Source organism: Canariomyces notabilis (genome assembly GCF_033297395.1).
Source record: "Canariomyces notabilis strain CBS 508.74 unplaced genomic scaffold N656scaffold_18, whole genome shotgun sequence".
Lineage (NCBI taxonomy): Eukaryota > Fungi > Ascomycota > Sordariomycetes > Sordariales > Chaetomiaceae > Canariomyces > Canariomyces notabilis.
In genome coordinates, this window is record NW_027041840.1 from 52,909 (window position 1) to 80,506 (window position 27,598).

At 56.0% G+C, this 27,598-nt stretch overlaps 10 protein-coding genes across 10 annotated transcripts; 3 read left to right on the plus strand and 7 right to left on the minus strand.

The window, feature by feature from the left end:
- Positions 1 to 319: 319 nt before the first annotated feature.
- Positions 320 to 1,326, minus strand: N656DRAFT_713164 (uncharacterized protein; the record flags this gene model as incomplete). Its single annotated transcript, XM_064811874.1, has 3 exons — positions 320 to 532; positions 609 to 1,016; positions 1,102 to 1,326. 3 exons carry the CDS (start codon positions 1,324 to 1,326, stop codon positions 320 to 322), a joined length of 846 nt encoding a protein of 281 aa, XP_064668179.1.
- A 952-nt stretch (positions 1,327 to 2,278) lies between these two features.
- Positions 2,279 to 4,104, plus strand: N656DRAFT_713307 (uncharacterized protein; the record flags this gene model as incomplete). The annotated part of the gene is made up of 3 exons (XM_064811883.1): positions 2,279 to 2,385; positions 2,458 to 3,225; positions 3,297 to 4,104. 3 exons carry the CDS (start codon positions 2,279 to 2,281, stop codon positions 4,102 to 4,104), a joined length of 1,683 nt encoding a protein of 560 aa, XP_064668180.1.
- A 252-nt stretch (positions 4,105 to 4,356) lies between these two features.
- On the minus strand, positions 4,357 to 6,084 carry N656DRAFT_713443 (uncharacterized protein; the record flags this gene model as incomplete). The annotated part of the gene is made up of 4 exons (XM_064811894.1): positions 4,357 to 5,050; positions 5,148 to 5,549; positions 5,618 to 5,782; positions 5,840 to 6,084. 4 exons carry the CDS (start codon positions 6,082 to 6,084, stop codon positions 4,357 to 4,359), a joined length of 1,506 nt encoding a protein of 501 aa, XP_064668181.1.
- Positions 6,085 to 6,730: 646 nt separating this feature from the next.
- N656DRAFT_799747 (uncharacterized protein) lies at positions 6,731 to 10,152 on the minus strand (the record flags this gene model as incomplete). Its single annotated transcript, XM_064817915.1, has 5 exons — positions 6,731 to 8,813; positions 8,869 to 8,951; positions 9,003 to 9,096; positions 9,146 to 9,756; positions 9,808 to 10,152. 5 exons carry the CDS (start codon positions 10,150 to 10,152, stop codon positions 6,731 to 6,733), a joined length of 3,216 nt encoding a protein of 1,071 aa, XP_064668182.1.
- Positions 10,153 to 10,548: 396 nt separating this feature from the next.
- N656DRAFT_756798 (uncharacterized protein) lies at positions 10,549 to 11,515 on the plus strand. Its single transcript, XM_064813128.1, has 2 exons — positions 10,549 to 10,978; positions 11,036 to 11,515. The coding sequence occupies exons 1-2, from the start codon at positions 10,796 to 10,798 to the stop codon at positions 11,210 to 11,212; spliced, it is 360 nt and encodes a 119-aa protein (XP_064668183.1). The 5' UTR covers positions 10,549 to 10,795; the 3' UTR covers positions 11,213 to 11,515.
- Positions 11,304 to 12,137, minus strand: N656DRAFT_799749 (uncharacterized protein; the record flags this gene model as incomplete). Its single annotated transcript, XM_064817916.1, has 1 exon — positions 11,304 to 12,137. One exon carries the CDS (start codon positions 12,135 to 12,137, stop codon positions 11,304 to 11,306), a length of 834 nt encoding a protein of 277 aa, XP_064668184.1.
- Positions 12,138 to 12,639: 502 nt separating this feature from the next.
- N656DRAFT_769931 (uncharacterized protein) lies at positions 12,640 to 17,151 on the minus strand (the record flags this gene model as incomplete). The annotated part of the gene is made up of 1 exon (XM_064813738.1): positions 12,640 to 17,151. The coding sequence occupies one exon, from the start codon at positions 17,149 to 17,151 to the stop codon at positions 12,640 to 12,642; it is 4,512 nt and encodes a 1,503-aa protein (XP_064668185.1).
- A 1,992-nt stretch (positions 17,152 to 19,143) lies between these two features.
- On the plus strand, positions 19,144 to 21,889 carry N656DRAFT_192385 (uncharacterized protein). The gene has a single exon (XM_064808833.1). The coding sequence runs from the start codon at positions 19,265 to 19,267 to the stop codon at positions 21,788 to 21,790; it is 2,526 nt and encodes an 841-aa protein (XP_064668186.1). The 5' UTR covers positions 19,144 to 19,264; the 3' UTR covers positions 21,791 to 21,889.
- Positions 21,792 to 23,269, minus strand: N656DRAFT_781380 (uncharacterized protein). Its single transcript, XM_064815570.1, has one exon. The coding sequence runs from the start codon at positions 22,985 to 22,987 to the stop codon at positions 21,989 to 21,991; it is 999 nt and encodes a 332-aa protein (XP_064668187.1). The 5' UTR covers positions 22,988 to 23,269; the 3' UTR covers positions 21,792 to 21,988.
- Positions 23,270 to 23,617: 348 nt separating this feature from the next.
- N656DRAFT_846653 (glycoside hydrolase family 31 protein) lies at positions 23,618 to 27,042 on the minus strand. Its single transcript, XM_064819237.1, has 2 exons — positions 26,731 to 27,042; positions 23,618 to 26,676 (listed from the first exon to the last, which is right to left on the minus strand). Exons 1-2 carry the CDS (start codon positions 26,813 to 26,815, stop codon positions 23,807 to 23,809), a joined length of 2,955 nt encoding a protein of 984 aa, XP_064668188.1. The 5' UTR covers positions 26,816 to 27,042; the 3' UTR covers positions 23,618 to 23,806.
- Between the last annotated feature and the right edge of the window lie 556 nt (positions 27,043 to 27,598).

The window sequence follows — 27,598 nt, forward strand, 5'->3', positions numbered from 1 at the left end:
CGGGGCCTGAATCTACATAGATTATCAATAAACCTTGATGTCGAAACGCCCCAGTCCACCTATGTACCTCAGCCTCTGCTCTTGGTACATATTTGAAGCTTTCGTAAAGTGCATGAGTCTGTCATAATCTAGCTGCCATTACTCCGTCATGAGAGTTTGTAGTCTAGACTCCTCGCCAAAAAAGAACTATTACGGGTATCATTAATCATGCCGTCCTGTAATCAACGCCTTCCAAAATGAAAATTACATGTGCCCAGACCAGGACAGCCCGCCGTCGATACCGGTTCAAAGTGAGACTTGTAAGCGTAACGCTCGATCTTCAAAACTTTGTGGGAATAAAGTGCTGCGAGTCCTGCCTCTGCTGCTCAGCAGACTGCGGGAACGCCGCAATGCCGGCCACAATGCCGGCCGCCATGAAGCAGAGCGAGATGATGGACCAGATGACGCCCCAGCACTGGGAAGAGCCGCCGTAGCGCTTAGCAAAGACGCTCGCGTCGGAGCTGTTGATCTTGCGGAGGATGAGGTCATCGCACTACCCGCCACAGATGGTCAGCAAAACGAGATCGGGCCCCAACCCAGCAACCAACCAAAAAGGGAGGGTAACTCACAATATCCCACACGCTATACAACGAGCTCATGACGCCGATAAACAGCACCACAAACCGCAGGGCCTCGGCGTGGGCAATGAACCAGCAGCCGACGAGCAGACCCACCGCGGCGAGGATGGTGCCGATGGTCAGCCAGTCGCGGCGGCCCCACCACAGGGTGAGCAGGAAGCATACGCCGACGGCGATGCTGGCAATCTTGCTCGCGTTGATGTTGAACCCGGCAAACGTCAGCAGCGCGCCCACCAGCGACGAGCCTAGGTAGCCCGCGGGCAGCGTCAGCGCGCTTCGCCCCCCGAGCATGTGCGTCACCCCGCCCTCGCGCGGGTCCAGCTCGATGCTCTTGACTTTTCCCCCCGTCAGCACGCACATGATGGCGTGCCCAAACTCGTGGAAGGCTATTACGAGCATCTGGTTGTGCGCTTATGTTAGGACATATGATTATGATTTCGGAGGGGAAGAGGACTGTGCTCTGTGTGTGTGCGTGTGTCTTTACCTTGAACGGCCACAGCACCCAGCGGACGTAGGGCAGGTTCCATAGTAGGGCGATGGCAACTATGTAGGCGGCGATGACGCCTAGTGTGACTTTCTGGGCATCGTTGACGGTCAGGTCGCGGCGGGAGAGGGCGATGGCCCCGGAGGTGGTGGCTACGACATGCGGGGCGGCAGAACGGGCAAGGTTGAGGAGCGTGCTCGGGGCCGGCGGTTGGGTCGGGGCCATTTTCTTTTTTTCTCGATCTTCTTTTTCTGGAGTCGCAACTAACGTTATGCAACTCCAGTCACTGCTCGCTCTTTGTGGACCGTAGTATAACTAGTGCATGTATCTTCAAACCCGCGATACAATAGGATGAAGCTGCTGCCTGAGAGGCGCCAGCGGTGTCGGCTGGTTTTATTCTTCGAGTCTGCGACACTGCTTGCGCGTTCAGCATGGCGATGAACCCCTGAAAGCTGGGCCCTGGTTGGTCCTCGACTCCACTGTGGTGGTGGCTTGGCCGGGCTTATTTTTAGCGGCGGAGCCTTCCAAGTGCCGGGTTTCCCCACAAGGCTTTGCTTTGTCGTCTCGTGTTTGTGGAGATCCGCGATGATGGCTGTTCCTGGCGATCGACAGGGGCAGACCAGTTCCCGATATCTCGAGATTCTGGAAACCATCCGAACTCAATCATCGAGAGACTGACGTACCCTAAACCATGGCGCTTGGCATCATCCCATCGCCGCGTTCCGTGGCCGACCGACGATAAGTATCAGCCAATTGCTGCCACTCCACAAAGACAATCAGAAAACGATGACACCGAGTTTTACATATTTCGGGGCTTACCTGGAAACACGGCCATGATTTCCCCAAGGCGCCTGCAATGAACAGGTTCCTGTCACTTTCATATTCCATCGGGGCATTTATGCCCGCGCTGGTGCGCGAACAGAATAAGGTTGCTTGATGGCGATTGCGATGTTGTTGTTGTCAGACCATTCAATGGCGCTGCTTGTCCAGACGGGGAAGGCACGTCATATATGATATGAGGAGCCAAGGATGGATGGAGTTCAGGCTTTACGGCGCTACGGGTAAAGTTGAGCTCCGAAGGAATGGATTCACCAGCTTGAGGGGCTTCCATTGTAACCTTCCTCAACCCCGCTGCCGATCTTGACCGCCAGCTGCTGGCATCTCAACAATGGTCGGGATGCGGGTTTGGTCTTCGTGGCTGGTGGCAGCCGTCGCCGCCAATTGCCAGCAGACGGGCCATCACACCGACTGGCCGCGATGGTGCGGTAAAGTCTATGAGGCAGGGTGAGTGGGCTGTCATCCAGATCCCAGATCCCAGATCCTGTGAACCTCGACAGAGTCGCCAACTCACCCCAGGTACCCGAGCTTTGATCCGGGCGGCCAGATACTGCCCCCTACACCTGTCCCTGGCCCTCCGCTCTTGCGTGTCCAATTCCGTCCTCGGTACAGTCTTTACCTAGACAGCGAGGAGTATGGCGAGTTTGTGGTCAATGCCGAGTTTTCGCAGTACCACGGCACGCCCTGGCCGAACATCACAAGTCCTTCGGAGGGGGCTAACAGGCTGATCTTTTCCATTAACCTCGTGGAGAATGACAACCCCTTGGTACAGAACACCGTGCCCGTTAACTCTACGGGAAACATCTTCCGTTTTGAGCTCTCTCGCCTGAAGCCGAGTCTGGAGCCTATCAGGGTCGTCCTATACGGCGCACCCGAGACTGGTGTCCCAACGTGGACTGCGACCAGCTCCATATACTACCTACCAGACAAGCAGAATGGCAGTGTCACGAGGATCGACAATCTTAAAGGCGGGCTGTGGTTCAAGAACGCCGCCTCCGGTCGCAAATTTGAGCCGCTTCTCTTCTACGGCTTCTACGCCTCGTACGACGGCTTTCTCCGCAACAACAATACGACCGAGATTCAGCAGTACGCAGACCTTGGCCTCAACGCCATGACGCCCCTGACCACCTACCACGATTCGGCGCCCATGTTCGCCTACATGGACAAGATCAACCTCCGCTTCATGTACAACCTGCGCGAGGGCTACAAGAACCTGACCTACGTAGAGGAGAATGTGCTCGCGGCACGCAACGCCGAAGCAATATTCTCCTACTGGGCGACAGACGAGTAACTTTCGACCCTTTCCTTCCAGCCCCCAGACCCTCCCTCATTCTTCTAACCTTCTCACTCCACGGCAGACCCGACGGCTGGCAAGACCCCTTCTCCGCCCCGGTCGCTGCAGCCTCCCTGATCCGCAAACTGGACCCCTACCACCCGGTTGCCATCACGCTCAACTGCCAAAACTACTACTTTGCCGAATACTCGGAGCCCGCCGACTTCATCATGGAGGATGTTTACCCGATCGGGATCAACGCAACCTTTTCCAAGTGGGGCACGGCCTGCAACACCACGTACGGCGACTGCGGCTGCGACAACTGCGAGGGCACCGTGCAGGACGTGGCGTCGCGCCTCGACGACTTCGCCCGCTACGAGTCCTGGCTCGGCCGCTGGCCAAAAACCAAGGCCCACAACCCGCAGAGCTTCCACGGCCAGGGCTACTGGCTCAGGGACCCCTCACGCGACGAGGAGCACGTCATGAATGTCCTCGCATTCAACCACGGCGCGCGCGGCATCGTTTCGTGGTTGTGGCCCACCAGCGCCGCCCTGGCCGCCGCCCACGGCGAGCTGGCCAGCGTCGTGACCCGCCCGCCCGTGCTGCAGTTTCTCGTTGGCGGGGACGGGCCGAATGCCATCAAGGTCAGGGCAAACGGGACGGATGTGGTTGATGCGGCGTACTGGACCGTGGGGAAGCAAATGCTGGTGAGCGTGGTGAATGGGGGCTACGTGGACGTTGAGGGCGGGGTTGAGGTGCCGGCGTCGAACGCGACTGTCATCGCGAGCATGCCGTGGGGCAGTGTCCTGTGGAAGCTGGAAGGGGGCAGCTTGTCTGTACCGTTGCTGCCGGCATTGGCCACGAGCATGGTGATTTTGGATTTGCGTGGATAATTTTGGACCGCGGGGAATCGCTTCATTTTTATTACATTTACCTTGAAGCGCTCTTGATCCGGGAGGGTATCATATGGCGTCCATTCGAGTTATACTAGCCAACATCCAACGGCTGGCTTTCCAAGGGCAACACGATAAGTATCATGATTGCTATTAAGCCCCAACCACCTTACCCTGTCTCCATTACCTTTGCGGTTTTGCATGCAGAAGAAATAGCCTTCGCCAACGCATCACTGCCGATCCCGTCATCGCCTATCTCCCTGCCAACCTCTTCTCCACCCACCTCAGGCCAAGGTACAAGACGGCCGTGACGGCAAAGGCCAACTCGAACCCAATATCGCCCGTGGTACGCGCAATCGGGCCCGTCCACCACACCTGCGCCATGCTGGGCACCACGAGCGCAAAGCTCAGCGCCGACGCAGTCACGGCGGCCACGCCCCACGGCAACAAGTCGGCGTCGTTCCACGCGTCGACATCATAGGCCGCACAGTCCCCCTTGCGAAACACAAGGTGCTCGACCAGCACGACGCCGAGCCACGCCGAGGTCCAGTAGCCGATCAAGGCCAGGAAATTCTCAAGATTGATAAAGAAATCATCCGCGGCACGGATCGCGACGGGGATGATGATTGCCGTCGAGACAATTGAGAACAGGTACCGCGGCACGCGGACCAGGGGCGGCACGAGCAGCTGCAGGTTGAGCGTCACGCTGTACGAGGTGCCCGCCAGGTTGCCCAGCAGCGAGAAGGAGAGCAGCACGACCAGGAACTTGCCGAAGCCGCCTGCGGGGGAGAGCATGGCGGCCAGCACCCCGCCCACCAGCGTCTGGTCGTAGCCGGCCTGCCAGGTCGGGTTGTTGGCCACGGCGTTGCCGATTGCTGAGCCGAGTACCATGAGCAGGATGGCGGGGAGACACAGGCCGAGGTAGGAGTAGAGGAATATTTTTGAGCTTTTTTCAAAGGTTAGATAGAATGCTCGTTGAGGAAGGAAGGATTTTCAGCAAGGTGAGGTGGGGAGGTTGCGGCCAAAGGGGAGTGGATACATACGAAGGGGTGTCGGGCTTGAGGTAGGTCGTGAAATCAGACGACAGGCACGCCCAGGGGATCATGTATGAGGCGACAATCATGCCAAAGGACAAGACAGCCGACGCGGGTGGGGGCGCGTCGTACGCAACCTGGTTTCGCAGTCCGCTCCCGCCAGTGCCGACGGCTACAATGATGGCGATGAGCGCGGGGATCCAGGCGTAGCGCTCAAAGACGTGCAGCACGCGGAAGCCGCAGAAGGAGACTAGCATGGTGAACAGGGCCGTGATAACAATGCCCACGGCGACGCTCAGCGTGCCGTCCGCCACGGCCGACAGACACTGCCCGCCGATGACGGCCATGACAACGGAGAAGCCAATCGTGTTTGCCAGGTTGAGCACGACAGGGATGGATACAAGGTAGCGCCTGGCTTGAGGTCAATGATATTTCCTGGTTTTGCCTGCTAATAATAAGAAGTGATGGGGCATGCTCACCCAAAGCTGTAGCGAGCCTGCATCATCTGCCTCATGCCCGTCTTAGGGCCCAGCGTGCAACAATATGCGGGAGGGACGGCCGTCAACAGGGTGAAAAACAGAATGACCAAGGCGCTGTTCCTGAGATCGAGCCCAAAGCCGGGAGCGAGCATCCCAAAGGTGATACTGGCTCACAAGTCAGACATGCAACTCCCGTATCGCAAAGCAACAGAGTTCACCCACGCGAGGATATTCGTGTTCATGGACCACCATAGCGTGAAGATATTGATGGTCCTCTCCACAGTCCGTTCCTTCACCGGGATTGGCGTGATGCCCCTGAGCTCTACCCGGCCGAATGCCGCCACCCTGAGGAAGGCTTCCCGAAACCGGCCCCATCGGCCGGGCGGCGCAGCGTCATTGCGGTCAACAGCCTTTTCCGAGGCCACATTTTCGGGTTCTCCGACGACTCGATCGTCCGAAGGAGTCATGGCGAGAAGTGGGGCCGCTCCTCCGTGACGGAAAGGGAAATTTTTATCGTACAGATATTTCTCTGCGCACTGGCAATGCGACCGACGTACGAGAGGAAAAGGATAAGGAGGAGGCAAAAGGGTGCACTTAAAGCGCTCAAGTTTTGGACACTAAAAAAACTAAGCGATACTTGCTCAGTGCAGTGACAGTCTCCGAGTCGGCAAATCCGCGAACGGCACCCTAGACCCACCCGTCACGGACAAGAGACGGAGCCGGGCCGACTGGACGACATTCGGGAATGGCTTGAGTCGGGCGTCAATACTGACGCCAATGTCAAACGTTCGGAGAGCTGCATGATGAGTCTGATCCGAGCTGGTAAGGGAACTCGCCGTCAATCCGACTGAACATGGCATTCCGGCTCTGCGGATAACCCTCTCCAAATGATGCCATGACCGAATAAACAGCGTAGCGATGGTCCGGTATGATCGAGATGGGGCCCCTGGCGACACGAAAGTGAGCTTGCACCAAGACTTCGATGATAAGAGAAAGGGCGGGGTGAAGGATGCTGATAAGTAGACCGTCTGCGAGACCGGCACTTGAGGTTGAGGCCCCGCATTTCTTCATCTTGCATTCATTGATCGAACGGTAAAAGAGTACCCAACGCCCCTATGCCAACCCTATCCAATACTGCTTCCAGATACTCTGTCCACTGGAAATCTCGAACCGCCCGCCAGGCTTCTCCTTGCCAAGGCAACACCTCCTCTCCTCCTCCATAACACTTTCCAAGACCCGCCAATCAAAAACCGGGACGTATTCCCGCTCGCCGTTCCGGCGCTTCAACTGAGCGGCCTTGATAGAGGCGAGGAAAGCCTCCGTGGCCTCCCTGCGCCTTGCGTCAACCAAAACAAGTTTTTTGCACCGACGGCGCTTCTTATTCAAGGAGCTTGGATGCCCGGCTGACTCCGCAGTGCTGTTAGCAGATATATCTGATGTTGAGGGCACAGCTGCGGTTGCTCCTGAGGCCTGCCCGTCACGTAGCCATGCTTTGGGGTCGCGGATAAACTCCGTCACTCCGTGACTGACGAGCAAGTTCTCGGTAACCCAGGGGAAGTTGGCTATGCATGGTGATAGCATGATAGAGTACGTTGAGAGCTTGCATGAGTCGCCAAGGGAGCGGCAATTTCTGGTGGCGGTTGTCTCAGCGGTCGTCGCAGACACCTGGTTGAAACTGATGTTGTTATGTTTCGAGGGCAAGACGCTGCTGCCGGATGAGGAAGCTGACGACGCAAAGACCGGCACGAGGACACCATGGAAGGATTGGGACGCCGGAACAGACAGCCTAGCAGCGTCACGAACTCTGCTGTCCTCGCCTTCCATGTCTACCCGAGGCATCGATCTTGAGGCAGAGAGCCTCGGTATCCGCAAACCAGCATGACTGTTTCGGCGCGATGGGGAGGCTGAGGCACCAACGAGTCCCGTCGCTGTGAGATTCATGCTGTTGCTCTGCGACGGGCGAGTCGTAGAGATGTGATCGCTCGAGCATCTCTGCATCTTGGCCCTCTCGTGCATATTATCGCACCCTAATGCTTCGTGAGGCCTCTTGCGGTTCTGAGCGGCCTCGTTCATGTCAAGTAGTACGTTTGGAGTAGCCGATTCGGGGACCTGAATAGCCGAGGACCTCGGCGGGGTCAGCTGGCCTGTTTGTGTAGAAGTCGAGCGTCTTGAGGTGGGCGAGTCTATCTCCCTGGGCCCGCGCAATCTTGGACCCGGCGACACTGGTGATTGGCATGACTGCGAGGATTTATGGGAAGGCGTCATGGGTGCTGCTCCCGTGGAAACGGACGACTGGCTTGTTTCACCAACGGTAGCTGTGGGCTCGGACTGCTCCAGCGCGGCGATCCATCCCAGAAGCTCCTGGTTGTCTTCTGGAGGAGGGAGCTCTTTCTCCTTGATCGCCATATCTTGTAACTCGTCGAACGAGAGCGCGTCATGATAAGTCCTGTCCGAATGGATCTTAGTAACCGACGGGAACCTGGGGCTCCAAAATCCTTTGTTTCCTTCTTTCTCAAAGGAAAAGCATCGAAGGTCGACCACCGGGGGTGTTGGGAAAATCACGGATGGACGTTTTCCGTTATCAATGCCCGGCTCAATCCTTAACGAAATTGTGGTATTGCTCTCCGCTGGTACAGCTTCTGGGTTGATGGACGTGGTAAACACATCAAGTTGTGTCGCGTTGAGCTCAACAACATTCGTGACGACAAACTGTGGCCGCTTTCCAAACCGCCGCACTTCGTCCTTGTTCTCGAGACAACCAACGTAAAAATGGGTCCATTTGACCTTCGGAATTGTGTAGGCCCTGGCTTTCGCGGCATCATAGCGGGCGCCAACCACTGTGAAGTCGCCGATGTCGCCAAAATGGCCAATGTACTCCTTCTTTAGTTTGATCGCGCAGCAAGCGTAAGGTCGTCGCGAAGGACTCCAGTCAAAATAAGGATCGTCCGCTTTCAGGACGAGACCCTCTCCACGTGCAGTAATGCATTTCGCAAAGGCCCGGCGCAGATCAGATGTTGCGGATGGTCTGTCGCAGTCAATAATTACCCGCTTCACCAATGCGTATCTCCCTGGGACCACTGCAATGAGATCCTTCAGGCGCTGGAACCTCTCTGAGTGCTTGACAAACAAGAGGGATTCATCGTCAATCATGAGTAGATCGTAATAGACAATCATAAGATGCTCCCAGGGGTGAGGCCTATTTGCAGTTAGTACCTACATGCCTTGTGTGCACGGCGAAAGCGAAAACCTACTGGGAGTCTCGACTAGTACCCAGGAAGGACCCTGACCTCGATACATGCTTCCTTATCTTGTGGAAATCCAGAACCTTGGAGTCCTAAAGATCGTGGTAAGCACTTGCAGCTTCGAGACTCGGAGCAGAACGCACTTTGTCACTGTAGACCACGAGCTCTCCTTCTAAGATGCAGCCCTTCTTCAGTGGGCAGGAAGGTTTCCCAAGGTGCAACGAGTTTCGAATAGACCTGTCTCCTTGTCAGCTGCATTGTTGTGCGTTGTCAGCGGGTGACGTACTCATGCAGGGCTAGACGGTCTCTTGTGCTGTCCTTTCCGCTTTTTGAGAAGATCTGGATACAGTCATGGTCTTTGCTCAGATCAATATGGATCTGGCAATACTCCCCATCCATCTTTTCTTCGCAGCTTATGCGACCTTGTACCATCGACAGGCAATGCTTGATGCTTCGCCCTTTAATCCATTTCTGGCGGCCAATCTTCACCCCAAGAGTGGGCTTCAGAGACTGTGCAAGTCCGGTTAGCCCGGTTGCGGCTTCGGTGACTTTCTGGCCACGTCTATACGAATCCAAAATTCGCGAAGCAGCTGCCAAGTCGTCCTGAACATTCAGTATCGCTGGAAGGAGCGGGTGGTAACTTTGGCAGACCACATGCTGATCAAGAACTACTGGCTCGTAGTTCTTGAGGATCAACCGAGTCAGCCATTTGGCATCTCTGGCAGGCAATCGCTTGTAGAGGTCTCCGAGCGCGAGCTCCTTGTTGGCGAGCCGGCCGGCCGAAGCAGAACTGCGCACAGCAGGCGAGCTGAATCGACATGTGGCTGCGATGGCGTGGAGAAGTTGATCGATCTCTTCCACCGTGACGCCCCTTTCAGTTGGGGACACTGGGTTCGGCTAGGCAGAGCCAGTCAGAACCTAGACTGTCACGCTGTGGAGTGAACTCACTGTTTCGTTAAGAATACTTTCAACGCATTCTGCTAGGTCGACGCGTGCTTCGGGATTACTCCATCTTCCCAGCTGTGCAATGCGAGACCGACCCAGGCCCAAGGCGCGGCCAATCACAGTCTGAAGCTTCTTCTCTCGAAGAAAGTATACCCTGTCAGTCCGTTTCTCCGGGAGAAGGGCAGAAAGCAGGGCTGCAGTATCCAATTCATCTCGGTATAACTGCGCCTGATGTCCCCTGAACCAATCCTGAATTATGGTCGCTTTGCTCCTCAGTCCCGAGCGAGCAAGGCGGTTATTATCCAGCGATTGGAGCAAATCACAGACATAGGAAAATAAAAAGGGCATGATTCACTGGCTGCATATGTGTGATCTTGTGTATTGATGCCGTCAAACGAGCCGAGTAAACAAGACGATGAGGTGGTGAGAGGTGTGGGTATAAATGGTTGAGGACGGCATCGCAGGCAACAGGTCTTTGAGGCCAGCAGTGAGCATCTGGCAAGTAGCCAAATTGGTGCCTGCTTGCGCGACTTTGGATTCACCTGAGTGCGAGTCAGTGGAGCGGAGGCACGGCAGGCGTGACCAGCTCGCGTTGGATTCTCAATGGACTTCTCTACCAGTGCTACCACTGAATGGGGTCGCACGCGTGGGCACGTGGTTCAGAATACAGTGCGACCAGATTGACAGTACTGTACCTTTAAACGTCGTGTGAGCCCTTTCTCTTTGTTAGTACTGAGAGCACAACTGCCAGAGAATCACTCTCGCGGTTCTCTCTTTCTGCAGTGTTTTGGATTCAGGTATGTTGAGCAGTTCTGTGTTTAAACGCGGTGTGTGTATGTAGTAGCCATTGAAATTCGACCGTAGCGATCGAGGTTTTGAGAAGGCCATGACGCACTCTGATTCTTTGCTTTTTATCACCAACCGCCAACCACCAAAACTCAGGACATGAGATCAAATCCACAATCCTCACAACCATGACTTGCTTGCCCCAATGGCACTTTTCCATGCCTTGATCCGGACTCATCACATCACGTCGCGGAAAAAGGTGGCCCATCTCCGCAAAGCAGCCGACAGGTACAAGTGCTATGCTCTCCTGCGGAGCGGCGGCTGCCCAGGCATCATGTACTGCAAGGGCAGCGAAGACGGAGTCCGGGAATGGGTGGCCACTGTGCAGGTTGGTGGGGGAGCGTGCCCTTGTGACTTGACGACTAGCGGACTGACAGCAGTTCAGAAACTGCGATACAAGGACTTCCAGCTAGCATCACGGCCAGCCGTGATCGAGTCGGATGTACCGCAGTCTGAAGAACAGCCGGGCCTTGTTGAGGTCAAGGCCATTCAGGAATTTGCTGCGGCCATGGAGAGACGTGGTGTTGCGGCCTGGTGGAGGCAGGCCATGAATTTTTCATGAATCTACCGTGTATTGTATGTAATGGGCGCAACATCCGGGATAGGGAGGAACAATATTCTCGACACGCCAAACGATAAATAATCCGCTTCACCTACCCTCTCTTCCCTCCCCTCCCCAGCACCTTACCAACCCTCATCAGCACCCCCGCAAACCACGGCGTCGCCCACAAGCTCGCCATGATCCTTACCGGCAGAAGCACCTTTGTCACGGCATACGCCAACGCCACCTCGACCACGACACGATACTTGTCGCCCTGCTTCCCCTGCCACAACCCTAACAACGACATGCCTCCCTCCCCCTCCCCCTCCCCACCACCACCACCACTACCACCCCCCTCCCCATGTTCATGATCATCCTGACCCTGACCGAACCCAAACCAACCCCGCCTCCTAAACCACCTCTCAAACCTCCCCACGCCCTCACTCACATACCCCCCGTAATGCTCCAGCAGGTAGCCCACCAGCCCGCCACCCTCATTGGTATCATTGCTACTATTGTTATTATTATAGTAGTGGAACAGGGCAAACAGTCCCAAAAGGGGCACCACAGCCGTTATCTCGTGGAGCGCCAAAAACGCGGCCACGTGGGTGACAGGCGCGCCGCGCAGGCGGGTGGTGTAGCGCTGCAGGGGGCGGGGGAGGCGGGAGAGGAGGCGTTCTGCGCGGGATAGGGTTGGATTTTGTGGGGGGAAGTTGTTGTTGTTGTTGTCGCCGTGACTGCCTCTGTTGTATTCCCTTGCTTCCTGGCTGTAGCTTCTTGTTTGCCTTGGTGGTCGACCGAGGACTGCGGGGCTCGAGGGTGGAGGCGGAGGGTGTGGTCTTGTTGTTGTAGCTCGTCGAAGTGGGATCCGGGATGCGCCGTGGGCAAGACGGTGGAAGTTTTGGACCGGGAGGTAGGCGTGGTAGAGGGATTCAAGGGCGCGCATGGTGGCGGCTAGTTTCTGCGCTCGTCCGGAGAAAGATGGTTGAGGGATGTTCGAACACGCCAAGAGTTGAGCCTGGAATGCAGGATTCATCATCTGGATTCTGGACTGAGCATGAGAGCTCGTGCACGGACTCCCGGTTGCCCCTCGACTGTTCACTCCAGGCAGTAAATAAACGCCCCTGAGATCGTCCAGGAAAGGAGACATCAAAACCCGAATCTGATTGGAACGGATTCCTTCAACCCTTCGCTCATTGTATCCGACGTATATAAGCCTGAATAGCGTGTTGCGCAGTATGAGGCTACAGCAGAAAAGGTGGTATCATCCTCGCAGATTCATAGCTGAATTCCCTCCATGCCATCATCCATCACCCTATCCTATCCTACCCAACTTCACTGCATTAGGATTATCATCGTCCAATTACTTATCAAGCGGCGCCTATGCTAGCCGAATCTCCCAATAGGGCAGAAAATAAAGCTTCACCCAATAATTTGACCCAACATCATTACTTATAATCCTCATCGAAATCATCTCCCCAGCCAGCCCCATCATATGCCGAAGTACGGGTAGTTCCCCATCCGGCAGAAGAGGGCTTCGTATTGCTGTTCCCAGTTTGCTTGCCCGTACCCGTATTAGCAGGAGAACTCCCGCTCCCGACGGCGCCATTGTGACCTCCAGCCGCGAAATATGGCCCTGACCCGGTCCGGACCCCCTGCACCTGCTGTTGAGGCGGCATCTGGATAGAGCCACCCCCGCCGCCCATACTCTGCCTTTGCATCTGGATTTGCTGCGGGTGCTGCTGCTGCGGAGCAGTCACGCTAGCCTGGTACATATGCGGCTGAGAAGAGACAGGCGACTCATACTTGGGCATTCCCATGTTTCCATTCCCGTTATTCGTCGCTATACCCGGCTGGAACTGCGGAGGCGGTTGTGGCTGGAAGTATGACTTCTGTTGCATGTTTGGCGACGGCTGAGGGTGCTGCAATACATGAGGATGGGGATGATGCACCATCATCTGCGGTGCCATTCCCTGCTGAGCCCCCGGTGGGGCAAACATTGGCTGGTTAGCAAACTGCATGCCCGGATCCGCCTGGCCTTGCGAATAGGATTGTTGTGGCATAGGACGGGCTCCTTGCTTCTGAAGCTTATTCCCGGCAGCTGAGTTCGACCTCTTGACGGTGTCACTCCTCCAAAGCCTGCCAAACCAGCCCTTTTCCTCCTTTACCGGGGAAACAGATTGAGGAAGCTGCATTTGTATTGCATGCGGTGCGCCCATCCCTTGGTTTGGCTGCATCATCTGTGGGGGCGTCGGCAGATGTGGTGGCATGCTTGCTTGTGGTGCCAACATGCCGGGCTGCCCTGGGAATGTCTGCCGAGAAGGTATCCCAAGTTGTACAGCTTGAGCTGCTGGCATCGCTTGAGGCAACCCTGGCGGTGCAAACACGACCGGCCTTTGCGGAGGTGCCGTTCCAGACACCCTGATTGCATGGGAAGATGCCGATGGGGGAGAAGCCACCGAAAACGACCTGTGAGGCGCACCTGGAGGTACAGAATTTGGAACATTAGCCATGATCGGCCCCTGGCCCGGAGCCATTGGCATTGGCGGCACCTGGCCTGCCGAGTGCATAGAGGTCTGGACCGGAACGTTGACCGGCAACGGTTGCGGAGCGGATGGCTGGCCGGTGGGCCCTAGATTAGCCACTGAACCAGGAGACGACGTAGGTGTCTGCTGGGCAAAGGAGGGCGGCGGCCCAGATAAGGGCGGGTGCTGTGAGTGAGTCGGGATTCCCAAAGCTGGATGTTGCTGCTGATTCGCTGTTCCAGCCGCTGCAGAATCTCTAGTGGAATACCAAGGTTGCCAATGGCCAACGCCGGGCTTATCGGGGCCTTGGTGATCAGGTCTGGTCAATTTCGGGGGCGATGGCGGTGAGACATTGACGTGATGAGAGCCAAGAGGATGATGGCCGTCTGGAATCGTTTGCACTGGGGCCTGACTCCGGCTCGTCATTGGCAAGTTGGAAGTTGGCAATTGAGAAGGAGAGGGTCCCGGCCTTGTGACCGAAGGATTACTGGGATCTTGATTCGGTGAAGCCCCGCTCTCTGGCCTTGGATTTGGCGCGGAACTAGCCGCAGCTACGGAGGGATTCCGTGATATTGCCCCTGAAATTGAACCATGAGCCGGCGGGGATGAAGTACGTGATAGTGGGCTGGGAGTTCGAGGGAGAGGGGTAAGGCTGGGCTGTGGTGGTGGTGGCGTCACGGCCTGTTGTGCGGCGAGTTGTTGGCTGCTCAATAAAGGCGGGCGTGTCAAAGTTTCGGGAGCTGCAGGCTTTGAAGACGGTGGATTCGAGGTGTCGGGTTGGGGGGCATGACTGGTACATAGGGTCACACTTTCCCTTCGCATGGGTTGCGTATAGTCTTGCGATCCTTGCGTTTCTACCGGCGGGAGATCAAGGGTAACCTGTGGTGAGGAAAGTTGGATAGTCACGGCAGGGACTGCAACACCGGGTTGTGGGGTACCAGGCTTGGGAAATTCTTCTGGGACAAACCCGGAAGGCGTAGGTACTGGCACTTGGTTACTACTTGTCCCCTGACCCGCATCCACTGAAGTCTCCGAGGGCATTTCGTTCCGAGGATCAAGTGACGCGTCCGCTTTTTGAGGCTCTCTGTAATCCTTAGAAGTGCCTGTCGATGCGGGGGCGACGTCAATGCTCTCCACCGCAAAAGAACTCGTCAGCGTTGGCTTATTGTTAACCCCTGAGTCGATAGGTGCTCGAGCAGGGGGGGAGGCTGACGAAATTGTGGGTTCTAGTACGACGCAGGGTTCGCTCGATTCTGCTTGTTCAAACCTCGCTACGGCAGGCTGCGACTGCCCGGGGGACGTGACTGATTCAGTAGAGACAGGTTCCGATGCCTGTATCTCATGGAGCTCGAGTTGAGAATTTCCTGAGATGATTCGTTGGTCGGGTTGGACTGTCGGCGCTGCCTGATCACACGCGCTGAGTTGAGCATTGAGATCCGAACTTTCATGTTCGGGATCTGCTTCAGTAGCCGGATTGGCCTTTCCCAGGACGGTAACTCTCATAGTGTCGGACAGGGCTGGCGCGGGTTCTTGGGAGACAGGCTCCGGCTGTTCGGTCGCGATTGAGGGCCTAAGAGAAGCATTGACGGTTGGTACACTATTCCGATTTGCGGGCTCAGGTGATTTACGAGAAAGTTTCAGAGGCTGCGGCAAGTCTGGACTCGAAGGCGGGAGAGGGGTAGAGTACTCCTGAAAAGCTGGTGTACTTGCCTCTCGTCCAGGTGGATTACTGTTGTCGTGGCTCTGACAAGAGGCTATGGGGACCCGCGGATGCTGCGAGGACGAGGACGCGCTCGGCCCAGAGAAGGCTAACTGTGAGCCTTCATTGTCGCCCATGTAGGGTACTGTGGGAAGATAAGACGGCAAGGCACCGGTTCTGGTAGTTTGGGGTTTGGAGGAATTCGATGTCTCCGGCGGTGTCGTAGTCCCTCGGGCGTAGCTAGTCTTGGATAGCAGCTGAACCGTGTCTTCAATATCCTTCTGGAGATCCCGGTAAGGTCTATAGGCTTGATAGTCCTTTTTTGGGCTATCTGGGCGGCTTTGGGGAGGCGATGGTCGAGCTAGGACGGGCCGTCCACGGGCAGGCTTAAGAACAGAAGGAAATTTCCCGAGTTCTCCAGAATCGGCTGCTTTGACGGTGCCGGATAGGCTTTCATGACGTGTTCTATTGACAGAAGCTGTCGCCCAACTGTCATTGCTGACGCCGCCCAAAGGCACCTTTGGAGGCACTTGTGGGGGTCGAAGAGAGGCAGGAATTTCTGATTGATGATGCATCGGAGCCGGCCCCGCCAGTGAGTGTCTCTTGCTTCCGCCAGCCAGTTCAGAATCTCGAATCGCAGCAATAGCATACTGGCCGTTAGAGGTCAAAGTTGGCTTGTGCTCTGACCCCGCCCAATGCCTCGCCGGATTGTAAGGTTGATACTTTCCTGGCATCTGACCGCTTGGAGGTTGTGGTAGGGAGTTTTGTCGAAGAGGTCGGTTTGGACGATGCAGAGGGTCTTGAGTTCCTCGGTTAGTCCCTGGCCGCTCGGTCTCTTTTGCAAGAGCCTGCGTTGCAGTGACGCTGTCAGAAGGCAGCTCGACGGGGTCCAAACTGAAAGCGTTTGCATAGACTGCAGGCGTTGGGACGTCAACCATAATTTCATGGCCAGGCAACTCGACGGGAGTCGGATGGATTTCTTCGTGACACCGGGCTGTCAACTCGCTTGGAAGTTCAGCGACGAAGCCAAGCGGGTCACGCGGCACTTCGACCTCGCGGCTGTCGAGAAGCGGTACGGTGGGTGATGGTGCCGCTGTGCTGTCGACCGGCGCTATCTCGATGGTTTCGACGGCTATCACGCTGCTTGTCTCGGGGGATGTGACGGCTGGCTGGCTGTTGGTGACAAGAGGAGTGGTCTCTGCGCTCACTATTGGGGGTGCGTGTGGCTTTGTCGGCTGGCTGGTGTCCTGTTTGGGAGATCCTCCCGCAGCGGCGATGGTAGACGCTTCAGTGTCGGTTCTTGCTACATCTGTGTTCTCGCTAGCCTTGCTAGGTCCCAGACTCGCCTCCTCTTCCTCCTCATTTTCCTGCAACGGGCTAATATCAGTGTATGCGCCAGGTCCCATGTACATGAGGCCATCAGGTTGGAGCCAGAACTGGTCAGCACCCTCATCCTGTTCGTCAATGCGCTGGGTGACCGAGGTCTGCTTTTGTGTGGTTACAGCAGCCGAGTTCGACGACGACTCGCCCAGTGTGCTTCTCCTTCTCAGCTGCTTTTGGCTAACCAGCTTTTCTTCGGGGGCAAGGTCGACTCGCGCAGGGCCGTCGCCGACAAATTCGGGGAATTCGTCGCCTGGCTTGGGAAAGGTGTACTGTATGAGGCCGGTGGGCTTGTAGCGGTAGAACCATCGCTGGCCATCGTAGTCCCACTCCCAGTTCTCCGGGAGCGCTGCCATTTCCTCGGGCTTTGAGGCGCCTCGACGGCGCGAAAAGGCTCGCCCCTTCGATTACCGGCTTCAGCGCGACAGCGGCGTAACCTAGGTCGAAGTGAGGAGAGCGGCGGTGTGCCGGTGTTGAGGTCCGAAGCCGGCACAAAGAAACGGTGGGCACCAAAGAAAGGTCGTAACTCGTAAGAGAAAGCTTTGTGTCGTCGAACACATCTCAAACGGCCGTGGTCGGAACCCAACAGCAAATTGCTTGCCCGAACCAGGGTATGGAGCTATGGATGGGCACCACGAGAAGGTAAGATGGCGGTGCAACTCCAGGCCGTAAGTTAGCCTAGCGCTTCCTGGACGATGCCGACAGCCGCAACATTGGATGGCGTCAAACTGAACGCACACGCTTTCCTCTTCGCAGAAATGGTGCACGACGGCTGAGCTCAGGTGGACGCGGGGTCCAATAAAAGGCGCTCATATTTTCTTCCCTCTTGGGCATGGTGTTGGCTTTGAGGGTGCTGAGGCTTGGGCATTCCGGCATGAACAACACCCAACCTCCCAACCTGGAAGATGGAGTGAATCCCATCATGCAGGGTCCAGTGATGCTGTCGCTGCGCAAATGAGACGAAGCAAAAAAATGCCAAGGCTGACGCTAGAGGTACGCTAAAGTTTGTTATTGTTAGGGGCTCCATAGCAAGCCCATTGTCGCTGTTGGTAAGTCGTCCAACTCAGGCTTGGATGAGGCTCTAAACAACACGGTTGCATACATCGCGGTTGAGAATTCGAACAGACTGCGGATTTCATGAAAATCGGACCCAAATGCAATTTCCTTCGCTGGGATGCTACTGTACCAGCGATTGTAGGCTGCATCACTACCTCATTAAGGTTAGGACTTTCGGTTGGGCATCCTCGGCTGACATATCGTCTTGTGGGTTCAGTGAGAACTGCGGCATCTCCTTGAGCCGATGGTATTCGTAAGACGGACAGTCTTCAAAACGCTCGGGATCTACTTCGTAGGCAGTTTTTATCTACAAAGCCACACTGAACAACCGACCTCATGTCTCATTACACCTAAGAGTGATGAGAGTCGTAGTCGTTTTAAGTCAAACATTCAATTGCGGTTGGAGCAGCACCACCTAAAGAGTTTATCAACAAATACGAAGGTATTGTACAGTACCTGTAGCAGGGACTTTCTTTCAATTCCAACCTCCCATCAAAGGGGTAATTATGTGGGCAGTATTGCCGGATATCGGGTATATGTACGGAGTAGTCCAACGACATAATGCCATGAACTGAGATACGGATTCACTCAGCATGGATGAGATTCCCATTCTTCAAAACGAATCCCTCATGAAAGTGAAGTAGGTAACATACTTTATGTATTCAAGTATGAAACTTACACCTCCGTGCTGTACTAACGTACTTCGTAGTGTAACCTCAGTTACGGCCTTAACACAGATGCAAACTCAGAGAACGGTATTTTATACCAGTTTTTCACTTGGCGCCAAGTCGGCAAAGACATCCGTCATGACGTCAAGGGGACAACATTCAAATCGAGTTTCAGGGGAACTGCAACTGGACCCCTCCTCCCCAGAGTGTACAGATTCTTCAGGGAAGACTCGACTATACAGACGTGACTGCTACTTTACTTTGGCATTGCAAGTCATAGAAAAAAGTTGAGGTAGGGTACTACTACAATATCTTGTGAGCCTATTGACCTTGAATTCAACACAGGGCAACGCGTTCATGACATCGCGAGTTTGTGGCACTCGAAGGACACAGGACCCTGGATGAGCATGGTTTACCGTCTGAGAGAGCAGGGTGCCTGCAGCAGCAAGGGGACAAACAATGGGAGGGTTCAATGCCAACCGACATCTGACTGGAGAATACATGCGTCTTGGTGTAATGAAGTGGCCATACAGGTTTGTGTATGCCGTCGTCCCAGATCCGCTGTGGATCACTGTGCAGCGATCTACATTCTACACTCCTGAGATGTTTGCGATTTGCGATTCCGGAGAAATCGGGGCTTTAGGGTAAGTGGGTTCAAGACCAGGTTCTCTAATTCTCTCCTCACATCTGCCTCATCTACATCGTTCCTCTACTCTATCTCACCTTAGTTTTCCAATGTGCCAACATGGCGTCGTCGGCAATGCCGAAGCCCGCATTACACGTCCAGACGCCGTCCTTCTCGGGCTTGACACAGACACGGGACTTGGATGCCGGCGGTCCCGACACAAACATGAAAGGGCCCGATCCCGACCATCTGGCCCCCGAAAGCACGCCCCTGAGTCCTACTAGTAGGGAATCGAGAGAGGTAGCCAACAGGCTCCACGATGACTTGGAACTCCTTCGCGCCGAGCGTGTCGTGTCGCAGCAGGACCACCAAGCTGCACTAAATCGATCCAAAAGCAGGAGGAGCCATGTTGATGAGAGAGTACCCGAGGATGCCTTCAACACCGCGACGACCCAACCCGTCCCCGTTGCTGTTGCACCCCCCAAGACAACATGGCTTACCAGGCTCTGGGCCTTGGTCCGGCGATTCCCTCGCGTGCTACGCTACGTCGTTTACGCGATTCCGCCCGGTGTCATCATCCTAGTCCCCGTGTTCCTCGATCTCTTTGCCTATGACAGGAAAGGTTCCCCAGTCGGTGGCCCCCACGGAGTGCAGCTGCTGTGGTTTGGCATCTGGCTGGAAGTGGTCTGGCTCACGCTATGGGCCGCCCGCATCGTCACGTCCATCATGCCCGCACTCGTTGGATTTGCCGCCGACACGGCCGGGTCGAGCAACCACAAGAAGTGGAAGGACATTGGCCGGCAACTTGAGCTTCCCACGGCCTTGTTCCTCTGGCAGTTGGCGGTACTGGTGTCGTACCGGCCCATCCTCGACAGCCATAGGGTTCTGACTAACCCCAGTAGCGACGATCCAACGCCGTACATCTTGTGGATCGACGTTGTCTACAAGGTCATCATCGCCTTGTTCGTTCTCGCAACACTGAATCTCGTCGAGAAGATCCTGATCAAGTGGATCGCCACTTCGTTCCACCTGCGCACCTATTCCCACCGCATCCGGGAGAACCAGATGCAGATCGACTGCTTGGTCGCTTTGTACACATATGCCAAGACGAGCCTCGAGGCCATGGATGCCAGCGTCTGGGAGTCTTCAGGAGGCGATGGGCGCGCTTCGTTCGGGAGCCCGTCTCCAATGGCGGCGGCGATTCGGACAAACGCACGCCACGTTTGGAGCAAGGTTGGCAGCGCGGCAACGCGCATGGCGGGCGATTTTACGGGGAAGAAGGTCCTCAGAAACAACCACCCGAGGAGGGTCGTGACAGAACTGCTGCGCACCACCGAGTCCAGCTACACGCTCGCTCGACTCTTTTACCGCACCTTTCTCAAGCCAGGAAACTCAACCATCACGGTCGACGACATACAGCCGGCTTTTCCATCACCAGAGGACGCCGAGGCATGTTTTGGCGTCTTTGACAAGGACCTCAACGGCGACGTGTCCATGGAAGAGCTCGAGATGGTGTGCAACGAGATCCATCTCGAGAAGAAGGCCATCGCAGCTTCGCTCAAAGACCTCGACTCGGTCATCAAGAAACTCGACCAGGTCTTCATGTTCATCATTGTGGTGATTGTGATTATTGTCTTTATCAGCATCATATCCAACTCGGCGGCCGCAGCCCTGACGTCGGCGGGCACCTTCATTCTGGGTCTGTCGTGGCTGCTCCAAGCCACAGCTCAGGAGTTCCTCCAGTCCATCATTTTTGTCTTTGTCAAGCACCCGTTCGATGTCGGCGACCGTGTTACCGTCTACGGCAACACGGGCTCCATGATGAGGGGCGACGACTACTACGTCCTCGAGGTCTCGCTGTTGTACACTGAGTTCAAGAAGATGGAGGGCCACGTGGTGCAAGCCCCAAACTCGCTGCTCAACACGCTCTTCATCCTCAACCAACGACGCAGCCAGGGGCTGGCCGACCCCATCAACCTGAAGCTGCGCTTCGGCACGACCGAGGCCCAAATCGAAGAGCTGAAAGCCCGGATGCTCGAGTTTTGCCTGCAGAACAAGCGGGACTACGCGCCGCGCATCATCTCCGAGGTGCAGACCATTGACGAGGTCAGCAGCATCACCATGAACATCATCTTCTTCCACAAGAGCAACTACCAGAACGAGCTGCTCCGCCTGACTCGACACAACAAGTTTGCCGTCGAGCTGATGCGCCAGATGCACGACATGGGCCTCGAGACGCCGCGTCTGGTTCAGCCCGGCGGCATGCAGCACATGCCCCTCTACTGGACCCAGGTACCACCTCCTCCCGCCTACTACCAGGGTACGATGCCGTCGGAGCCTCCCTTACAGGCCCCTTCCAGCCCGGCGATGGCGATGCGGAAGAGAGGCAACAGCAGAGCTGCTGTGGTTGAAGCGGGCATGGACTTCCAGGACGTTTACCACAACAGGAGGCCGGAAACCAGTCACGGTATGGCCCGGCTCCCCTCGATCCGCCAGGCGCTGAGGGAGGAAGACGAGATGATCCACAGCCCGATGGACGAGCTTTCGGAGAAGAGGCACAGCATGGAGAGCGAGTCGACGAGGCGGAAACTATGGCGGCCCAGGAGCCGGTCGACGAACCACGGTTCTGCGAGCCACGCTGTGTGATGATTAGGGGCAACGTATTACTACTGAGATTAAGGTACTAGTAGAAGTATTATTCTAGACGACCGATAGAGCAATCCATTCCAATGCCACCAACCAACCTCGAATGCCAGCCAAACCATCCCGCCCTTTATCCTTTAAGATTAGCATTAACCTTCATTGTATCTGTAACCCATATGCTTTGGTTTCATCAAGTTCATATCAAGCATCCCCCACGACCCGCCTACACGTCAACCCGCCCCGCGCTTCCAGCAGCTCACACCTCGTCAACCTCCCGCCCTGCGCATCAAGCCTGATATCCAACACCTCCACCCCGGCTCCCGTTACATTCCTCACCGTCCCATCCCCAAGCTGCACCGCGGCCTGGTCAAAGCTAACACTCGTAAAATTGGCCAACGCAATAGGAAACTCAGGCCGGCCGGGCAGCGGAAAATCCTCCACCACCCACGCGGCCTGGGCACACCCTGCCGCCCCCCAGCCGGGCAGGGCCTTGGTCGCCTCAACCTTTTGCAACGGAACCCCCTCCCCGTCCTCAAGTTCAGGTTCCGTAGGGCCAAAATTCTCCATCACCACCGCAGCCTCCGCCTCTATCCCTTGCTGTATTTGAACTGAAAGCGTCACCCTCACCACATCCCCCGCCGACACCCTCAACGCGGACCACCCTTCCAGCCCTCCCCGGTCCCCACCCGACCCCGCAAAATCCCGCCACGCAAACGGCGTCTGTTGCCCGTCCAGCGTGCCGTCCCAGACAATATCCACCCCGGCCCGCAGGATCGGGGTGAGACTTTTCGTAGTAGGAGCAGCAGCAGTAGTAGTGTTGCTAGTACTACACTCGGCGGCAGGGAGTGGTCTTAGCCCGATCCAAAACGCCGCGCCGTACTTGCCCACGGGGTTGTTGCCTGTCGGGCCGGAGTTGGGCGGTTCGGCGCGGGGGATGCGGAAGGTGCCGCGGACGGTTGTTGTTGTTGCACTAACATTACTGGTGCTGGTGTTGGTGCTGAGGAGAGGGGGCAGGGTGAGGATTGCGCCCGCGAGGGTGGACTCTGGATCTGCTGCTGCTGCTGCTGCACGGTTTTGCAGGACACGGGAGGGTCGTTTTAGTGTGATAGTGGGCGAGTTGGGTAGGGTGGCTGCGAGGGTTGTGGAGGTTGAGGTTGAGCAAGTGAGGAGGAGGGTTGTTAGGAGCGTTGCGGGCTTCATGGTGGCTTCTTGATTTTCGAGGTGCTGTTGGGGGATCTGGTGTAAGTGAGACCTTAGGTGTGATCGGAGCAGAGATGGTGCGAATTATGATTATCGTCAATTGGGAAAGTCCGTGAGCATTTGTATGAGTATGAACACACTCCAGGAGTCCAGGGAGATCAATCTTGAACCGAACCTAAAGAATGAATGAATGACCAAACGGCCAAGGAAGGGGCAAACTGCAAACCAAGGCGATCCTCCCCATATATAAGGTAATAATACAACCCAGAGTAAGCATCGATCTCCAATCATCCGCAGTCAAGAAATTGCACCCCAAATGATCTTCATGCCCAAAGCGAGTGTAACGCGTCAATCTCCAACCGTTCCACTGCATGCAGGCATCCCTCCACCAGTCCCGTATTACAGATTACCTACCAAAACACCCAAAGTCCGCAGCCATCAAACGGAAACGGTCGGCTGAAAGCCTCGAGCTCAATGGGCTCATCCGCCTTGTGTGACCGCACTTCTGCACCCTGACGGCACTTCCGCTGCCAGGAACCGGACCTGCCTTGCGTATGGCCTCGGGGTAATTAACGGTTTGTCACAGCTAATTCCTCAGCAATGGGGCCTGGACGCACAAAGCATACGGGAGGCCAAAGGGAGCGGACAGGTGCCAACTGTCCTCGCTTTAAACTCCTTGAAGCAACACCGCTATTCTTGGGCATCGACATTACGAACATAGAGTACCCGCTTGTACACAGAACCAAATCAAGCATATATATAACCTCTGAATCCTAGTATTCCAAACAACAAAAGTCGACAGAGCACGCTCTCACCATCTCACGCAAAACTGATCTTCCAGTCCGCACCAATCCTCACCCCGAGCTTCTTGACGACCGCAAACGCCCCTCTACCCTTCATGGCCGGCGTAAACTCCATCTTGGCACTCCACGTCTTGCCCTCGGACTCGACCGTGACCTCCCTCTTGCCCGCCCACGCCGCCGGCGCACCAACAATCACAATCTTGTCCACACCCACCTGGCGCATCTTCTTCATCCACTCGCCCTCCTGCACATCCTTGGCACTCCTGCCCTCGGCATCGACCGACACGATGCTCTTCCCCGCAGCATCAAACACGAACCGCCGGTGGATGTACTGGCCCGCCTGGTAGTCAAACGACTCGCCGTCGTCCACGTACAGGTCGCCCTCCGCCAGCTTGCCATCACGCCCGACGGTCACGACGAGAGTGTAGTCATCCCACTTCATAAGGGCACTCGATCGCCTCGGAATATCACGACGCGCAAGGATGTGGCCGCCACGCATGAGCAGGGGAATCTTTTCCAGAGGAGCATCGAGAGTGACCGACTTGCCTTTGCTTGTCGGAACCACCTCATAGGTGAAGTAGTCGTAGTAGACCTCTGAGTCGGGGATCCAGATGTCCACCTCCACCCTGTCCTTCTGCGTGATGGGCTTCGCTAGCAGGCCAGTATTGCCGACGAAGAACTGGTCGTCAATGGCGAAACCGCCTTCTTCGGACGGGTGCGTGTAGAACATGGGTTTGATGATGGGTGTGCCGTCCACGTGCGCCTGGCGGAAGGCCGTATACCAGGACGGCAGCAGGCTGTAGCGCAGCCGAAGGGCCGCGCCAATGATGGTCGTGTACGGCTCGCCGGCTAGGTAGGGCTCGCGCCGCCGGGCATCGATGTGCGCGTGGCCGCGGAAGAAGGGGTAAAATGCGCCAGTTTGGTACCATCGCGTCAGGAGCTCCTTCTCGGGGTTGCCAAAGAAACCCCCGACGTCGGCTCCTGCGAAGGGGAAGCCCGAGATTCCTTGGCTAAGAACCATGGGAATGGACGCCTCGAGGTGGTCCCACGCGGCCTGGTTGTCACCGGTCCACATCGCACCAACACGCTGTGAGCCCGCAAAAAACGCCCGAGTGAGCACAAACGGGCGCCGGAGCTCACCAGGTTTGCGCGACGTAAGAGCGTGGTACGTAGCGTTCTGAAACGTCATACCGTTCAAGTTGTGTACATCGCGGTGCTCCCAGTTTCCGAAATGAAGATTGTCCTTGGGCATGGTTGTTTCCGGTCCGTTGAAGACGGACGGCTCGTTCATGTCGTTCCAGATCCATGTGTTCTCCATGGTGCCCTTGAACGAGTCATACTTGAAGAGCGATGCCCACCATTCCCGCGCGGCCGGGCTGAAGGCGTCGATCCAATGCGATGAGCCTGGCCAGCACCAGCCCTCAAATAGATTCCCCTCCTTGTTCTTGACGCCGAGATCCTTCGACTTGAGCTCCGCGACGACGGGGTAATTGTCAACATTCTTGATGTGCGGGTCGATGATGGTAACCAGTTTCCTCCCGTGGCTGTCCAACTGCTTGCCCATGCCGATCGGATCCGGAAAGGTGTGCTTGTCGAATGTAAAGTACTTCTTCTCGTCCGTGTACTCAATGTCCAGCCAAATGACATCATACGGCATCTTGAACTTGTCCATCTTGCGGTCGACATCCCTTACGTCCTCGTCTGAGACGTAGTTCCACCGGCACTGATGGTAACCAAGGGCAAACTCCTGCGGCATGGCTGTGGTGCCCGTGAGTTCCCCGTACCTGGCCGTAAGGTCCTTGGGAGTAGGCCCCAGGAGGACAAAAACATCCAGCAGACCGCTTTCCGAGATCCAGTGCGTGTGGGTGCTCGTCTTGGCCTTGGTACCTAGAGCAAGCGGGTTCTTGGAGCCTTTGCCCTTGGTGATATCGACCCATGTCTCGGCGGCATTCAGCCAAAAGACGCCGACGCTGGAATCCTTGCTATGGGCCTGCATGAAGGGAATGGACCCGTACAAAGTCATGGGGCTGTCGAGGATGTACTCAAAGACGTCAGCGTTATACATTCTGTACGGCTCCTGGTAGTTGCCGTCACCGCCGCGGGTCTGCTTGAGCGACAACGGGCCGGCGTGCGAGGGGATCCCGTAGACGTGCTCATAGCCAACAAACGAGATATCAAGGGCAACACTTTCCGGGCCACGAGGCTTGGAATCAGTATTTCCGCCAAAGGTCTCGTCCCACCAGGTGCTCTCATCTTCCTTCTTAGGCTTTTCTTTCTTGTCTTGCTCCTTGGTCTCGCCCTCCTTAGTCTCTTCGCTTGCTGCACTTTCCGTCTTCTCGATCTTTGGCCGCCAGTGCTCAATGTTCAATAGGCCCTGGTCGTTGAGCTTGACGTGAGTGTGCCCATCACGCTTGAAGTCGATACTAAAGGGAGAGAAGCTTATGGTGGCTTCGAATTCCGAGGACGGGCCAAACTTGACGGTGACTTGCGTCTTGTCCTCGTAGTCGACCTTGGCCGCCTTGTCCAGGGTCAGACCGCCTACAATAACCCATTGCTCGGCCTCATTGTAACGTTCCTTTCTCGCCTTGCTATTGTGGCGCAACTCGATTTCTCCTTTTTGTCTCTTCTCTTCGTCGACCGTGACCCGCGCGGTGCCAGACTCGAGGAACGAGATGGTGATGGGAAGTCGGACGGTCTCGCCTTTGTCATTGATGGTCTTCAGGATGGTGGCCTGGTACTGGCCGTCCTTGAACGACCCGGACTCGGGCGCGATATTGTAAGGCGACTGCCACGAGGTCGTTGCGAGCGCGTGATCTGCGAATGCTCGATTACGAGCGCAAAAGCCCGATTGATGGCACTTTTTGAAATCATGCTCCTTGACAGCGACTAACAGCAGTTAGTTCGATGTCCCTGATTCGCCTGCTAGCAGCAAATTCTCACCTGACGGGACAAATGTGGCAGAAAGAGCGGACAAAAGGCCAAGGTAGGCCGTCCAGCTCGTGGACAGTGAGCCCGATACCAGCATCTCTGCTTAGTGCCCCTCGCTTTAGGGCAGCGCTGTTCTAAGCAAAACCAGATTGCCAAATTCGGATGCAGAAATGAAGGTGAAATGGCGCCTATACCGCCCGTATCTTCACCAAGAGACCTCCAGGGCCGCAGAGGTACTCAATGGCTGTCTCGAAGCTGGCAGTCGGTGTTGTGCCTCGAGGGCGGCTTGTTAAGGTAAAGCTGTCCCATCTCGAATTGGAGCTGCCGAAGAGGATTGGCCACCTGGCTTCGGTTGCTGGGAGCGGGGACAGGGGCCGGCTGATGGTTCTAGTTACCCCTGCAGCAGAACGAGCCGCTAACGTTAATTACGAATTAACCGTAGGTAGCGTTGTAATTACGAGGGTGTCAGAACCCCGTTTCGATAATACGGGTATCAGGAGTTACTTCAAGTTACACAATCAACATTCCCGAACATGTAAATAAGCCCCCGGTGAGCCACACTTTTGTTGATGCCTTTCTCATGGTGTAATGGAACTGACTGACGTGAGTGACCGTTGACTGGGTACTGCCAACTTTGGAAGGGGAGAGGGAGGAGGAAGGCAAGTAAGACCGTTGGGTAGACCCAATTCGGCAAGGGTTAGACTCAGGGGTTCTTTCCTTAACATGAATCGGATAAAGAAGCTGTCCAAATAGGCGAGTCGGGTGTCGATGCTGAAAGCATCATGATCTCAGAGAGCCAGCCACAGAGTTTTGAACAGAATCTTGATTGATTCGAACCCACGCTACTCATTCATACCTCCTCCAAGACTTGATGTATGGA

Bases quoted from the DNA above. Each gene is read 5' to 3' on its own strand.
- N656DRAFT_756798 (XM_064813128.1), top strand. From the start codon at position 10,796: ATGGCACTTTTCCATGCCTTGATCCGGACTCATCACATCACGTCGCGG. The intron at 10,979-11,035 runs GTTGGTGGGGGA...ACAGCAGTTCAG, and splicing joins AATGGGTGGCCACTGTGCAG to AAACTGCGATACAAGGACTT.
- N656DRAFT_192385 (XM_064808833.1), top strand. From the start codon at position 19,265: ATGGCGTCGTCGGCAATGCCGAAGCCCGCATTACACGTCCAGACGCCG.
- N656DRAFT_846653 (XM_064819237.1), bottom strand. From the start codon at position 26,815: ATGCTGGTATCGGGCTCACTGTCCACGAGCTGGACGGCCTACCTTGGC. The intron at 26,677-26,730 runs GTGAGAATTTGC...AACTGCTGTTAG, and splicing joins TGCCACATTTGTCCCGTCAG to TCGCTGTCAAGGAGCATGAT.
- N656DRAFT_781380 (XM_064815570.1), bottom strand. From the start codon at position 22,987: ATGAAGCCCGCAACGCTCCTAACAACCCTCCTCCTCACTTGCTCAACC.